Here is a 16,976-nt window from a genome sequence, read left to right as displayed (position 1 = left end):
TGAAAATCAAAAACAATGTTCGAATTCGAAGCGGTATTTCCTGGAAGAAAACCAGATTAGATACATTCTGGATGGGGGTACTGAAATTAAGAAAGAAAGAAAAAAAAAAGTTACCACACTCTTGACCATCTAGCACGGGAATGCTTCCAAGACAATTTGAATTTTTCTTGATGTAGAGAACGTTATTCTGTTTGTGGTATTGAGTACTACGTTCCAGAGGTCAAGTTTGTTAGGTAAATGAAACCTTAGCAGCGAGTGAACTTTTTTTTACTTTCAACTGGTGCACCACGAAAACCTATAATTTCTACAAATGGATGATACTTAAAATATTGAAAATAATAAAGTAAATATATTTTAGGGTTGTTTTCAGCTGACTAATTGCGTAATGTATACTAGTTTGGGAATTGTTTCAGAGTATTACGGTTGATTGATTAGTGGAAACTAGTTCCAAAAATGGTCAACCGTATTGCGGAAGATTGTTTCATTCCTTCAAGAGATGAAATGTTATGGGGAAACTGTTTATAACGTGTGTGTTTCGCATACAAATGCTGTGTAAATGAGTTAGACTCTTTGTTCGAGCAAGACTTTCAGATTATATTGTAATTCTTGCTTTTATACTAAAAGAAAAGTTAGGTTATAATATTTATATTTTTAGTGTGAACCTGAATGACCAATTTTGCAGTTTAATCTGATGGGAATTCAACGTTTCTTTTCAGATTGAGTTCAAGTGAACTGGGACATACAATTTAACATTGTGCCCAAGCAATATTGTTGTCACTAAGATCGTTCCCAAAATCATACTTTAAAACCATAATGTTAATAGACTAACATTAAAGAATCCAGTCATTAATAATCCGATTCCTTCAGATTTCCAGTATATATTGCGGAGCACATTTTCACATTTATCGCGTTCTAGCCCCACTGTTTTCTGGAGGCGCCGTTTATGTTTGATGGTGCTGTAGTTAATAATCAGGTGGATCTTTCTTGCACCTGCTAAGACATTCTTACTCATTTTATCAGTTTTTTGCTGCTGTATAGCCCCAAAATAAACCCTTAACAGGAACTGTAAGGGTGGAAGTTCCTGACCATGTTCCTTTCATTGTTGCAGGGAATCTTCGTGATGTGGATCGTCGTTGAAATTTCGTACGTCGCAGAGGCGTTCAGTAGTGGAAGCTCCATCATTACAGCACAACAGCATTTCAAACAACATTTTAAGAAACCGGTAGCACATCCCGAAAGGTCATACTGTGTTCTGTTCAAAACTTTCGTAAGACCGAAAACAGGAACAAAACAGGTCCCCTGCGAGATAGCAGCTATTTCTGCCAAAACCCTACTCCTTAATATGCTGAACATGATTATTAGAGCCAGGAATGTTCTCGTCAAGGTGATGTTCATCTAAGGCAGCGTTTCCCAACCGGTGTGCCGCGGCACACTGGTGTGCCGCGAGGAAATCGAAACAAATTATTAATTTTATAGGAACCAAATTGCAAGACATAGGGAAAAATGTATATTTGTATTTCTCATTACTATGAACCTCTACTATAAATGTACAATTTTAAGTTTCATACTGTGTTACTTTTCTGTACATTTTTAATGTTGAAAAACGTATTTATCATTGTCATGACCATTATTGCTTCTTTATTGTTGCAGACTATTTCGTAACTTGAAATTTTAATATATCATTCAATAAATTCAACAAAGTAAACATGCATACAAATTACCTACATTTGTGTTTTAAAAGTATATTTATTTATTTGTTCGTTATATAGTGATCTTCCCTTTTAGTTAAAGGTTAGATACAGTTTTCGAAAGAGAAAGTGGATTTTAAAAAACCCAAGTCCTATATGTCATTGCAATTGTTTTCTAATTTAAAATTAGGATGAAAAATAAGCATAATGATTTACCACGGGAAAAAATCAGTGATCGAGCTTTCTTCTTTGTAAGAAGAATATCAGTAATCACATAAAAATGATTATCAATAATATCAATGATTTTATATTATCAATAATAATAGTAATATATATATATATATATATATATATATATATATATATATATATGGGTGTGCCGCGAGAATTTAAATTACACTTGTAGTGTGCCGCAAGTTGAAAAAGATTGGGAAACGCTGATCTAAGGGATATAATCCTCAAACACTGAACATAATGCAAAACTCCCGTTCTTTGGCAATGTGTTCCACATAGTTGGTAATAAATGTTGTGTTCAACATGCTCTACAAATGTATTTTAAATGCATCTCATCAATATGACCCACCCTATATAATAAACTTAACACCGCCATTCTCGAAATTGCAGGATTCAGGTTCGGATGTTGGAGGATTTTTGAGTGTCAACCTGTAGTCTTATATTTTATTATTAAATTCTAGTGTTGAAGTAATCTTTATTATTTTCTGTGTATCAGATATTGATTATTAGTTTTAAAAAGATTAGTTGAATGAATAAGAACTGTCTTCCCTTTCAGACAGATCTTCATTTCACGGAACAGTGACAAGCAATGCCATTTCCCTGGAGGGAATTTCAGAAGTATCTGCTTCTGAAGGCTTTAGCGCTCAAGCAATATCAAGATATGCGTTGAAGCTTACATTCAATGCTTCTGGCCATTCATGTTTGTTTATTGCACCAAGAGCGACGTTCACCGGAATTCATCAAAAAGGGGTAAGTAATATTGCTTTAGGGCTGTTAATTGTAACGGAAATGAAAATGTTTTAGGTCGTGAAACCTAATAAATAGAGTTAGGAATTTTAGGTGCTGTACCTTAAGTTTTGTTTGCTATTGAAACGCTCAAATTAGCTTGTCTTACAAAGAAAACATTACATAAACACTTCTAACTGTGTTTTGGCTGCATCTTTTTGCATTTTTAATACTTAATGCAAGCACATTTTCGCACCTTTTTGCACTCTTGAGAACTTTCTTTTTGGTTCCTGTACCGTATTTTAGTCATATAATAATCAAACCAGGAAGTGAACGTGTGTCGCATCACTTTACTTTAACTGCAGTGCAGTCCCGTTAGGCAGCTGTTTATCCAGTATCTTTGATTTTGGGAGTGGATGAATCTAATGGTGTAGGGGATATCATATTTTCATTTTTTCTTAGTTCTCCTTCAGCTATAAAATAAAATTTGGAAATGTTCAACAGTTTTTGGGGTAGAGGAATTTTCTCCTCCTAGCATGTCAGAACAAAGCACCGCCTTAAGTATAAGCTATTTAATAGGAAGTAAAAGGAGATGGCAGCACGAAACTGACCAATCATGGCTGTTACCTGTCGGTATCGTTGAGTGCTTTTCTACAAATAAATATTTACTTAGTGAGTATAGATGGAATCTTTCTGAATGAAACATTGAAATGTTAAATATTATATGTTCTAACAGTTTCTGGACATGTAACTTTAATAACATTGTGTTCTGGAACTTGCTTTAGGCAGATTTTTTAATATATGAGTTAATTATGAGTTCTTACATATGATGTAATTAATTTTTGTACTGTTTATGTGAACTTTTACATCTGAAATTTGCATTTTGTGCATTTTTTTAAACCTAAATTTTACACCTAAAATTTCTAGCTCTGCTAATAAACTTATTAATTATGTGTCCTTCGGAAAGAGAACCAAAATGCATTTCGACACATAGGTTCTGTTCACGGAACCGAAAACCGTAATTCAGCGTGCTTCGGGAAGAGAACTGAAATATGCTTCGACATATCGATCCTACTCGCAAAACCGAAAAACCATAATTTGATATGTTTCGAAAAAGAGAACTGGAATATATTTTGACATTGTTACTTGGAAACATTGTTAGCTCACGATTATTAAAAGCTGCAAAGGATGTACTGTTCAACAACGAAAATGTAAATTGAACAAAATCAGCTAATTCTTATTGATTTTGTGGTGCTGATCACGAATTTGAAAGTTATTTTCGTATATTAGCTCTACTTTTCGTTTTACAGGCATGTCTAATAATAACGCTTTAAAAATAAATGTATTCGCTTCGTTTGGGGTAGAATGTTACACTGATCCGGCAACACTGGAGAAACTATATGAACGCTTTGTTTCATTGTGTTCCTTATCTCAGTAGTGTTCTGCTATTGTTAGAAAAGACAGGTTTAGTGCAGTTATCAGCGTTTTGGGTGTGACGTTTGTGTAGTGCAGGACATAAAAATACAACTACAAGTACGCAAAAATACTGGTATTTCGAATGTATATTTTTAAATAGTTGTCGGAACTATTTCAAGTGACATTTTGAGGATTTCAATAAACAAAAATGCCGCGAAATTGTGTAAACAATGCGGATAGCTTCTGCTACATGTGTGGGGAAGTGACATTTTCCTCACAAAAGCAGACTATAACACCACTAATAAGAAAAGCCTATCAATATTACTTTGGTTGTAAAATTGGAGACCAAGATAAATCTTGGGCACCCCACATTGTGTGTAACATTTGTGCCAGCAATCTAAGAAATTTGATTAATGGAAAGGGGCGCTCAATGCCTTTTGCAGTGCTCATGATTTGGAGGGAGCCAAGCGACCACATCAGAGACTGTTATTTTTGTATGGTTCCTTCCGTCAAGAAGGGAATTTCCACGAAGAAGAAGCGGGCCTTGATCTATCCTAACATTCCTTCTGCAATGCGCCCTGTTCCACATGGAGAAGGACTACCTGTTCCTGATCCACCTAAAGAATACGATCTTTTTTCTGATGATGATCAAGAAGTTGAAGCTCCTGAATCAAGTACTTCGAAGGACCCTACGTTTGTTGTAGAAGAACCTCCATGTAAACCACATAGACTTACTCAAGAGGAACTAAGTGATCTAATCAGAGACTTGGACCTCTCGAAAAGCAAAGCCGAAATTTTAGCGTCACGCTTAAAGCAATGGAATTTATTGCAGGAAAAAGTAAATATTTCAGTGTATCGGAATAGGGAGAAGATGTTCACTTCATTTTTTACTATGGAAGATACACTTGTGGCATATACAGATGTAAATGGTCTCATGAGGGCACTTAAAATTAATTACGAACCTACGGAGTAGAGGCTCTTTATAGATTCGTCCAAGGTGAGTTTAAAGGCAGTGCTTTTACATATTGGAAATGAACTTCCTTCAATTCTGTAGGTTACGCAGTTCATAGGAAGGAATCTTATGAAAACTTGAAACGTTTACTTCAAGCCATTAAATATTACGATTTTCAGTGGCTCATTTGTGGTGACTTTAAAGTAATAGCACTGTTGCTAGGTATGCAGTTAGAATATACAAAGTATTGTTGCTTTATATGTGAATGGGACAGTAGAGATCGTGGATCTCATTACCGCAGAAGTGATTGGAGTACCAGAGAAACTCTTCAGCCGGGAGTGAAAAATGTGCAGCATAAACCACTGGTAGATCGTAACCGAATTTTGCTTCCCCCTCTACATATTAAATTAGGTCTTATGAAAAGTTTTGTTAAGAGCACGAACCAAGAGGATGAGGGCTATAAGTACCTAAGAGGACAATTCCCTCGATTAAGTGATGCCAAAGTTAAAGAGGGTGTTTTCATAGGGCCACAGATTAGGCAACTATTCAAAGATCACAAGTTCGACGAAATTTTCCAAGGTGAGGAGAAAGCTGCGTGGGAAAGCTTGAAGAGTGTTTGTTCACAGTTCTTGGGAAGACACCGAGCAACAAATTACAAACAACTGGTAGCAAAGTTGTTATTGTGCTACGAAAATCTTGGTTGCAATATGTCTCTGAAACTCCACTTTCTTCATTCACATCTAGACTTCTTTCCCAAAGATTGTGGAGCAGTAAGTGACGAACATGGTGAGCGTTTCCATCAAGATATTGCAGCCATGGAAAAAGAGATATGAGGGAAAGTGGAGTTTTAACATATTGGCCGACTACTGTTGGACTATTGCAAGGGATGCTCCAGATGTAACCTACAAAAGGCAAGCCAAGCGAAGACGCTCAAAATAAAATAAACATAATCCTGTACAAGGGATCACTTGAAACTTTTGTCTACATTGCAGTGTAGTTCTTGCACAAAAAGGTATTTGTACATATTTTTCATGTTTTGATGTTAATACTGATTTTTATTACGGAATTGTTAATGTTTAACTTGACCACGGTTATTTTATTTTCTGTATCGCTGTGAAACTGGTATTTGCGCAATTTTGAAAAAGGAAGTACAAGGGTATAGAAAGCTATAGGTTAGGGTACTTCTTAACTCCCCAGCTTATCACATCACAGTGGAATAGATAAAAAAAAAAAAAAAAAGTGAAATATAGGTTTTTACAAGCATTTTGCTTAAATGTTCTATAAATATTAATACATTTGTATATATACAGCTACTGTTGTACAAGGGCGTTTTTTTTCACAACCTGAGCTAAGAAAATTCTTCTATTATCATTTCCTTTCATATTATGCTTAAATGAATGTAAAAATCGCAATTTCAAAGAATTTACATACTTTCGATCAAAATTTGTTGAACAGTGTAACCTGAGGAAACCACCTACAGCGATTTTGTTACAAAACGTACTTCTCTCTTGTCTGTAATTTCGCTTTTTTTCGATTTCAGTTTCGGTTTTAGGAGCACAACCGATTTTCTCAGAAAATTGGTTCGGTGTCGAATCCGAAGTCCTTTCTATCAGAAAATCTCTTTCAGTTCCGTTTGCGGAATAAGTTTTCTGGAAATTTCGGTTCCAATTGGGGAACTGAAATCTAGAAGAACCTATGTACATCTATCAGTGCCGTTTCTGTTAAAATCTCTGCATTGCTGCTTAACAAATTTATTAGAAACAATCGCGTGTGTAATTTGCAAATCAATCAAAGTGTTCATCGATCCTAAATCCTAATTTTTGAATAAGAGCAATTTCCTTGGATGTATTTACAGTGGATCCTTGGCTTACGAACTTAATCCGTTGTGTAACGCTGTTTGTAAATGAAATGTTCGTTAATCAAAATTATTTTTTCCATTGAAATTAATGTATGTAGAATTAATCCGTTCTAGCCACAGTTATATGTATTTTTTTTTTTTAAATACATTTTTAAGTGCTTTTCTGTGATGAAGAATATAGAATGAAAATAACATTAAATTTTTTATTTTAAAAAATAAGTAACACTAATAAGCAACAGAATATGAGGAGTGAAAAGCAGAAAAAATGCAAGAAACAACCAAAAGTAGTTCTTGAACACGGAACTCTGATGGATAAAGTTTACAGTAATCACAAAAAATACTCCTAGGTGCGTGGAATTCTCGACACAGAATTTTGTTCATATCCCAAAATATTGTTCGTAAGCTGAGGCAAAAATTGTTCACAGAATTTGTTCGTAAATCGAATTATTCGCAAAATTAGGTGTTTTGTAACCCGTGGATACACTATATTTCTATTCACAATATGCAGGTGTGGAAAATATATGTATTTAACGTCATATAATTAATGTAAAAATCGTGTTATCAGAAAACACACAGGAAGTCCTAACTGTCATCAGTTTCATCATTGGTGCCGCTGACATAAACATTAATGATAAAAGTTGGTAATAAACTATTAAATTGTTAAAGATTAGAACCTAAAGTAAACAACCCTTGAAGATATTAAAAAAAATGTTGAAAATGACCACCATTTACTGCATCACACATGTTCACGCTTCTGATCATGTTCCTGAACACGCTCTGGAGTGGTGCACGTGATATGTTTGACAGTTCATCGAATATTGATCTGCAGTTCGTGCAAGGTGTGCGGATGAGTTATTTTGGCTGTTAACTTCAGATTTTTCCATAAGAAAACGTTTTGTGAAGTGAGGTCGAGAGGCTGGGATGACTACACAAGATACAGTGACTTGGAAATAATACACCTTGACACAGTTGGCTGGTTTAAATCAAGGTGATTTAAGCCATATTTTTTCTTTTTTTTTTTTTTAAAAAAAAAAAAGAAAAACAAATAGTTTAAACTAAAAAATAAATAAACTTAAAAGCGGAAATGCCACAAATCATGTGGACTTCATGGTGACGTTTCCACATATATCAAAACATCTAGATTTTTCTCATACGAGTACTCTACAAGCTTAGGAAATACGAATATAAGTGAATTGAAATCAAAAGTATTATGTACATATATATACAAATGTATATGTATGAATGGTTCATAGCCAGGGTGATTCGTTTGTATCTTTATTCGCTTATTGATATGCAGATTAAAGTAAGTAGCTATTTTTCTGACTCAGTGGATTAATTTAAACTAAGTTGAATCTTCCGTACTCTGTGAAATTTTCTCTCTCTCTCCCTATATATATATATATATATATATATATATATATATATATATATATATATATATATATATATATAACTGACTTGCTGATTCACTCATGAACAGACCTCAGAAACGGTATAATCTTCAGATTTTGTGGATATGTTCCCCGTGCACTCTAGACTATAGTAAGACGGTATTTTGTATAAATGTTCACCTTGCACCCTAAGATGCATATAAGACGAAGTTTTGAGAATTGTTTATCCTGAGGATGGCGCGTGGGGTCCCAGATTCGATCCTCGGCCAAGTAAGTTTGTGGTGAACAACATCGTGTTCGTGAGTTTTCTCGGGGCACTGTCGTTTCTTTCTACATTCTCAATCCAACAGTTGTTCGATCATCATTCACTTACCTTAATCGTTCGTCTCCCTTAGTCTAAAGGACGTATTCGTGGGACGTTAAACTGATTTTTTTTTTTTTTTTTTTTTTTTTAACCCTGAGGGAGATGGGTGGCTTCAATAGCTTTTTACTTTCGCTAGATCTCCGAAACTATTATACGTAGATCCTTTAAGTTTTGTAAATGTTATCCTTGCACTCTAGGCTGCTATAAGACGAGGCTTTGTAAATTGTATATCCTAATTGTATATACTTGGGCGGGGAGGGAGTTCTTAAATAGTTTTTTCTCATGTTTGTGTTATTCACTTGCATTCAGTTTAAAGAGGAAGAGGGATGGAACGCAAGGAGAGGAAGAGATGAAGAATGTAATACGCGGAGATATATACTAGTAATGTTTATAAATGTAGCTCTGTACTGTGATTTCATTTGTGCAGTTGTGTATCTTTTTGCCTTCTGAAGTGGCTCTTAAAATATTCACAAACACACAAGATCAGTACAAGGTATTTCTATCAAGTGTCCTCCGTATAGATGAGGCGATAGACTAGTCGCCTTTACGTATAATTAAGTGATTCCGGGTAGAGTACAAATTTTCTTGGGTGGAAACCGAGTATTGATTCGGATCCCATTTAAAACTGCAGGTCTTGTCCTGTCTTTCATAACCCTGCTGGTGCGTAAGGACGTTAAGGCCAACCAAACATATTTCTATCAATTTGTAAAGCAAATTTATTTAAATCAAAAAACCTGGTTTAAACTAAAATGTCTTCTTTTTTGATTTAAAAAAAAAAAAAAAAAAAAAAAACGTGGTTTTTGCAACCCTGCATCCTGGTAACGTTTCATTTCGTTTCGTTCAGTTTGGTCCTCTTCTACCATATGGGTGTCGAGGTTTTCCAGAGAGCTCGCCACCTGCTTCTGTCCTGCGTCAGATCCTTCACTTTTCCCCATGGAATGTAGGCTCTCTTGGAAATCTTTTCTATAGCCATTTTCCAAGTTTGTCTTGGCTGTCCCTTTGTTCTTTTGTTGCCTAGCTCTCCTGATCTTGCTTCCGACATTTGTTTTGGAAACCTTTCCTCTTTCATCCTGATGATATCACCTAGCCATCGAAGTTGAGCTTGTTCAATATGCAGCTTTATTGGTTTAACTTTCAAACTTTGCCTGATGGTTTGATTCCTAATTCTGTCCTCCTCTGTTTTCCCTGCAACTCTTCAAAAGTAAAGAGGTTTCACTGACCTGTTGAAATCTTGAAATCACGTCCTCTCCATTTCCCAATCAGTCAGAGTAGGGAAAAAATGCCTGACTAGCTGAAGATTACGTTTATTATTAATCGTCGTGAGACATAGTCCACATACGCCGGTCTTCGAGAAAATTGTAACGCATACAGTTTCAAGGTTTATTTTACCCCTTCCTCGGTCTTTATTATTCCGCTGTCTGACTAACTTATGATATGATGAAGGGATTTTTTACTGAGGAAAATCTCATAACTCGAATGAAATGAAATGAAATCTTTAAGTTTAACGTCCCACGGTTATGCCGGTTAGGCTAAAGGAGACGGTGATAATGAGAAATGAGTGAAATGATGGAATGAAGAAAGTGGGAGGAAACGGGAGAACCCCGAGAAAACCCACGAGCGCGGTGTTTGTCCACCACAAAGTCCACACGGCGCGAGCTGGGATCGAACCAGGGACCCCAAGCACCGGAGGCGAACTCTCTACCACTGAGCCACCGCGCGCCCCATAACTCGAATAAAATATACTTTAAAGTGAAAAGCTATACCATTTCGTTTGATACTTCCAAGTTGATGTAGGTCAAAGATGCCAAAATATTCCTGTCGTAAAACTTACTATAGGAAAATGTTTTTTCACAAACATTTGATGTACAGAAAATGCTTCACTTATACTGGTAATTATTAAAGTTAAAAAAAAAAAAAAAGTTCAGTTTCACACACGGTTAAATATCTTGATTATTACGAATATGAGTAGGTGTGAAAATCGTAGCACTAAGGTTCACTCGTTTCTTTAAGATATGTTTTCTGTGCTTCTTGTATCTCACCTTTCCAAATCATACTTGGAAAGTAAGTCATCAAACATTTCTCTGTTAAATTTATTGTTTGTTATGAATTTACTTTAATTTATGTTACATTCGGAATGATTCATTTACTATTTATGAAATAAACTTACTACCTTTACTCAGAACATTCACCATGTTAAACGACAAGCTTTGGTTCATCAAGAGTCAGTTAACCTTGGTTCATCAAGAGTCAGTTAACCTTGGAGCAAGTTCAATTTCGTGTTAATAAAATAGGTAGTAATTTATTGAGAAAATTTTCAGTGATTTTTCTGTTTTCGGCTAATCTCTTCGCCATATATACGAAGACTTTTCATCTCTCTCAAAAGAACGAAAAACATCTTAGCGAATGTAAATCGAATATCATTTCTTTAAGAGCTAAAAGATTCCATAAACGTAGAAAAATAAACTTTGAAGTGGAATCTCCAAAACTACTTGCCGTAAACCTTGAGTGGCTATCAAGTAGTAATAGGTAGTGGCAAATTACTATTTCAGATACTTTCAGAAGATGAAGGAAGGATTCATGTATAACTATGCGTGGGTACATAGCCTCAAGGATAATATCCTTCGAGTTCCAAGGAAAGTAGATTTAATTGCTATAACAATTAAAGAATGTAGCTTTTCGCGCTAATGGCGATGATTCACTTATCAGCCATTTGTGGTAAGAACTTGTTAGAGTAAATATTTTTAGTGTGAAGTCAGTCGTTGAACTCATCATAGCGTGCTGTCTGAACGAAAAATCGCGAAATAGTTTGAGAAAAGATCAAAAATAAGATAGTGAGTCATTAGATTTAAAGTCAGATGAAAAAGGAAGGTAAATCCAGAATCTCAATACGCTTATTTTATTTTTATTTCTGCAGGTAATAAATCTGGATGTTACAGAAGGTGGCTTAGGGCTTTCAGTATGCACAGAGAATAAACTAGAGGTTTGGGATACCGCTAGAGGACTACGTAGGGTAAGTAGTTGTGTGCAGTAGCGTTGTATATACTTGAAAGCAATGTTGTTTTCCTTACGCGTATTTCTTTGCACAAATATAAAATTTTAGTAGGCATGAAAACGTTAAGGTTACAGTTCGTGAGCAAGTTATGCCTGTCAATAGCTGATCCTTTAGTTAGAAATCATATATAATGATACAAATATAAATTATAATTTTATTAAAGAAACACTTTAAAGTTATAAGTAGAGCATAATGAATGAAAGTCGGAGTCGTTGTAGTGGGAGAACGTGTTTCTTCTTTGTTCTGGTGTTCAGTGAGTCGTGAAAACATTTTCATTGGTGTGAAAGAGGCTCAGAGTTGATCTCTCAACAATAACTAACTAACTCACTTATTCTATGGCGTATCGAACCCGAAGGTTCAATGCCAATTTACAAAAGCTCTCCATTGACTTCTGTCCTTAGCCAATTGAATCCAGTTTCTACTTTGTATTTCTATTTCTGCGAGATCCACCTTAATATTGTCCTCCTATCTGCGCCTAGGTTTTCCTAATGGTCGTTTTACGATTGAATTTCCAGTTAAATCTCTTCAATAATTCACGAATAAGTTGTAAACTGAGAATGAAATCTTCTGTCATGTTTGACGATTTACCGAGTTAGTTAATAATTCTTTAGTGATCGCTGATGGGTAGTGGTGACAATTTTATTAATGATTGGTGGTGTTGAACAAACTCCAGATCCAAAATCATAAGATCTCTATAATCCTAATAATAATAATAATAATAATAATAATAATAATAATAAAGGAAGATATAGACAACAAATTATCAGGAGTCTGCGACGACGTGAATTTCGTTAAGAAGGTGCTGGTGAACATTTCCAAATAGGTTTGTGAGTTAAAATACGAAAACAAATTACTAAAGTGGCAGTTAGATTTAAATATGGTTATGAAAGATAAGTTGAAGAATCATTCTTGAAGAAATAATTCAATATTCAGGAGCTTTCAGGGTCAAGAGAAAAGAGTCTAGGATAATAAAGAAAAATCTTGTGAAAACTTCTCGTAAACAACAGCTGAAAATTGATCTCGTGTAAAACAGAACTCTGACAGATTATTGAAAGGAAACATTGCACCAGTAAAGCTTGCGTCGTATAAAAGAAAGAAAAAGATGAAGTATATTGGAAAGTGTATCAATCACGCGGTTGTCCTGTTATAATTCATGAAGACATTTTCTCCAGATAGGTGAGGCTCCTACCACGCTAGCGCACGTACCTTTGGCACATAGGGTCGAGGGTTCAATTTTCGGTGGAAGACACTTGAAATTTGAATGCATTATGGTGGTTCTGATTTCACCTTAAACAGTAGATCTGCTGTGGTATAGCCTCTGTGCTGAAACAGACGCTAAACTCCAGCCAACGGTCTAGATGCGAGAGCATAGAGAACTCGTGTCACACATGAAAGAAGAAAAATCCCGCAACAAACGAGGGAAACTACAGTTTGGCAGTATACATCGACAGCAAAGCGTTTATCCTCAATTAACAGGGGAAGAATGAAATCGCAGCAAGTTCTAGTATTTCAAGACCAACTACTCAAGAAAAAAATCACTAGATGTCAGCACTAAACAAGTCTGCAGTCCATGAAAAAAAAATTCTTCCATCACTCATCAAGGATAGATAATAAAAGCATAATGTGTGAGAGGCACTTCTACGCACGCTTTGAGTGGATAAAGCGGATAACACCGGCTTCCTGATTCCAAGACGAAATGCTAAGTAGATTAGCAATAAATGAGAGAATTAGTTGTTTCTGCACTTCAGAAACCACCAGAAATTAGCAATATAGAAATTATGGGAGAAAATAACTAAGCTCACCTAGTTTCAATATAGCCAAGCCATTTGTGTTAAAAATATCTCCCTAAGAATTGTTTTCAGAGTAAGGAGCAGTGTCTTGAATGTTTATTTTCACAGTTTTCTCATGGCCTTAGATCGAAGATAATTACATTTTGTGTTGTGATCTAATTGTTGTTTGTGAAACCTGTCAGCAAAGTGAACATTATGATGCAATGATCCTTGAGTCGCAGCTGTCAAATGCTATAAAAGTGTGCCAGAGATTACAAAAAGTCCGTGGAAACTAGAGAGCGAAGTTCTGTATTCAATCTTAAAAAACGACAGCGAAGTTGTTATGGTTGATTGCATTCCTGTGAAGATTAAAAACAATCCTCAAAAGATCACTTATATTTCAAACAATTTATCGATTGCTCAACTTAATAATGATTTAAAGCTTAAATGGTGCTGCATAAAAGATGGTTTAAAGCTTAGCTAGCTAATCACATACTAAAATATGGTACTTCAATGATAATAAAGTAATTATGAGTCTTTGGATCCCGGTATTAAATACAGTAATAGAAAACTCTCTATAGATAGTGTTTTATAGATACTTATTTCAAGTTCCAGTTCTTCTATAATTTACTAAATATTGCACTTTGTAAGTCAATAATTAACTTCTGTTCTATTTACAGATTTTAATGAGAGGCACGGTGGCTCAGTGGTAGAGCGCTTGTCTTTGGTGTGTGGGATCCCTTGTTCGATCCTTGGCCAATTAAGTTTGTGGTGGACAACATTGTGTCCGTGGGTTTTCTCGTGGTATTCTTGTTTCCTCTTACATTATCATTCTACTAATTCTTCCATCATCATTCACTTGCCTTAATCATCCGTCTCCCTTAGCCTAAAGAGCATGGGACGGTAAGCTGAAAGATTTCATTTCATTACATATTTTAATGATACCAAATTTTATATTCCTTACGTGCAGTTAGCAGTTATAGATTCTAAATGCTTATCAAATGCTCTTCTCGTACTCAGTGACTTTTAATCTGTGGGAAGCAGTTCTTAATGAATACAAAAATTATGCTTATTCCGAACAAACATCAGTCTAGAAGAAAAAAGTGGCTTGTCTCAATTTACAGTAATTAAACTTATATATTCACTAAGTTTGGTAGAACTCCTGAGTAATTTAGATTTATTTGTGTGTAAATAAATTCAAGTCAAATTTAGAAAGAAACTTATTATATTTGATGCTCGTATTGAACGAAATATTCTTATATTTTAAAACAGTGTCAGAGAAATGCTTTAACTACACTCTTTATCAGGTCTTAAGTCTATAAGAATCTATTTTAACCTTTTTATAAATAATACTTATTTAAGCAGCATTATTTAGTTCAAAATTAAAAATATTGCCTATTTACGTCATACTTTTCCATCATGTGTGGCATTTGAAATTTAATAATCATGTAAAATGCTGAAAGAAATGCTGTGTCTACAGTATGTGTATTATTTTTATTATTTATTTGGATTAAATATTTTATTTATTTCTCAGCGCGAGTTGAAAGGTCACCTCGGAGATGTCTATACGTGTCGCTTTTTTCCATCTGGAATCGTGGTTTTGTCAGGAGGTGCAGACATGCAGTTGAAGATTTGGTCAGCGGAAACAGGACAGTGTCCTGCTACCTTAAGAGGACATAAAGCAGCTGTTATGGACACATGCATAGTAGATAGAGGGCGAAATATAATATCTGTGTCAAAGTAAGTACGTAATTACTTAAGAGGCCCCATCACGGCGAAATTAAAATACCGCTAATTTTACAGTAATTCTGTGATATTTTCAAATAGATAAAAGATAATCAAAAAGTGGAACAAGACGACATCCCTAGACAATATTATTTTACATGAGATACCGTTATCACCACTCACTTATCTACTTTCGATTTCAAGCCATTTAGAAACCCGGCATTTATTTTCGCGTTTCTAAATGGCTGCAAACAGAAAGCTACTAGGTGACTCGTGATAACGGTACCTCATGCAAAATAATATTGTCTAGGGCGCTCTTGTTCCACATTTCGATTATCTTTTATCTATTTGAAGATATCACAGAATTACTGTAAAATTAGCGGTATTTTAATTTCCCAGTGATAAGGCCTCTTAACGAAATAAATTGACGCATAATGATGTCTAATACTGTATTTAGCACTTACTATTAATTACATCTTCATAAACAAATACCAAACAGTTTCGACTAAACTGCGAGTCGTCTTCTTTAGTGGATTACAGTAAGAATTTCTGAGCCATTGAGGAAGACAGGAATCCTAGTTATTTGTTCTAAGGAGATGTATTTAATAGTAAGTGAATACTAAATAGTATAACTACGTAATTTATTTGTGAAGATCAGATGACGTAGAAAATATTACCGCAGAAACTAGTAATATCTCACGTCTTTATGGAGACATTTTAAATAATATGAAAATGAATTCTAAGTAAATAAATAACATGAAGTAGATAATGCTTCACGTTTGTATATTTTGTGTCTATAGAAAAAAAATTCTTCAATATGTTGAATAACAACTAAGAGAACACACTTTTTAAATATTTATGATGCGTTCTCATAGTATTTTGGAACAGGTATCTAAGACTCAGCGTATTTTCTTCATATGGTGCCAAAAGTATATGCATGTATTCTTATTTATTAGGGTTGCCAGATTACTAAAATCAAAAAGGAGGATACTTTTTTACTTCACCACTAAAATGTTCTGAGGTGCCTTTGTTTTTGTTCATTTGCAGTAACCCTATTGCAGTTTTTTGAACAGAATAACAGATTTAGCATAAAGAGAAATTTGTACTAGTAACTCACATAAAGAAAGTTTAGTAATACTTTTGTCGCTTTCAGCCTATGTTGACTGCAGATTTTCCCCGGAAAGCTTTCAATTACAAGCATGAAAAGTATACTGCAAAAATACTGGCGTTCTGCAGTGATCACGATCGGAGATATGGCTCCGAAAGGGAATTTCTTAGTTTCGGGACTTGGGCTACCCAGTGATTAAGACCTGACATACTGAAAAATAATTTTAAAAATGCCATTTTTCTTTTGCTTGTTTTTCAGAAGTGAAAGGAGATGATGAAATGCGACTTATCACAGTCATAGATAATTTATTCTACTACACAAAATATGAACCTAAAGAATTTTCAGTGTTACTATCCATAGAAATTACAGTGTTGCCAAAATAACATTTCCTTCAAAATCTAAGTTAAGGCAGCGAGTAGAGGGACAAACTCAACTGCATTTGATTACGTATCATGTTTTGGTATCCTGTGAATTACTTTTTAAATAACATTATCATTTAAGAACTGTATGGTAAAAAAAAGATGTATGATGTATGTATTTTGTTTATTACAAACTAACTACAACTATTATTTAAAAAGTAGTTCACAGAATTCCAAAACAACATGATATGTAATCAAATGCAGTTGAGTTCGTTCCTCTTGTCGCTGCCTCAACTTAGATTTTGGGGGAAATGTTATTCTGGCAAAACTGCAA

The 16,976-nt window shown here is 34.7% G+C and overlaps 1 protein-coding gene across 1 annotated transcript in view; it reads left to right on the top strand.

Moving 5' to 3' along the window:
- Positions 1-16,976, top strand: part of LOC145662785 (proteasomal ATPase-associated factor 1-like) — a 49,847-nt gene that overhangs the window by 13,735 nt on the left and 19,136 nt on the right. The window contains exons 3-5 of the mRNA XM_081728664.1: positions 2,479-2,672; positions 11,544-11,639; positions 14,985-15,190. Of these exons, the coding sequence (XP_081584790.1) occupies positions 2,479-2,672; positions 11,544-11,639; positions 14,985-15,190 (496 nt within the window). The remainder of the gene's footprint in view (positions 1-2,478; positions 2,673-11,543; positions 11,640-14,984; positions 15,191-16,976) is intronic.

Source organism: Thermobia domestica, chromosome 1 (assembly GCF_964235325.1).
Source record: "Thermobia domestica chromosome 1, izTheDome1.hap1.1, whole genome shotgun sequence".
Lineage (NCBI taxonomy): Eukaryota > Metazoa > Arthropoda > Insecta > Zygentoma > Lepismatidae > Thermobia > Thermobia domestica.
This window is presented reverse-complemented; position numbering and strand designations above follow the sequence as displayed.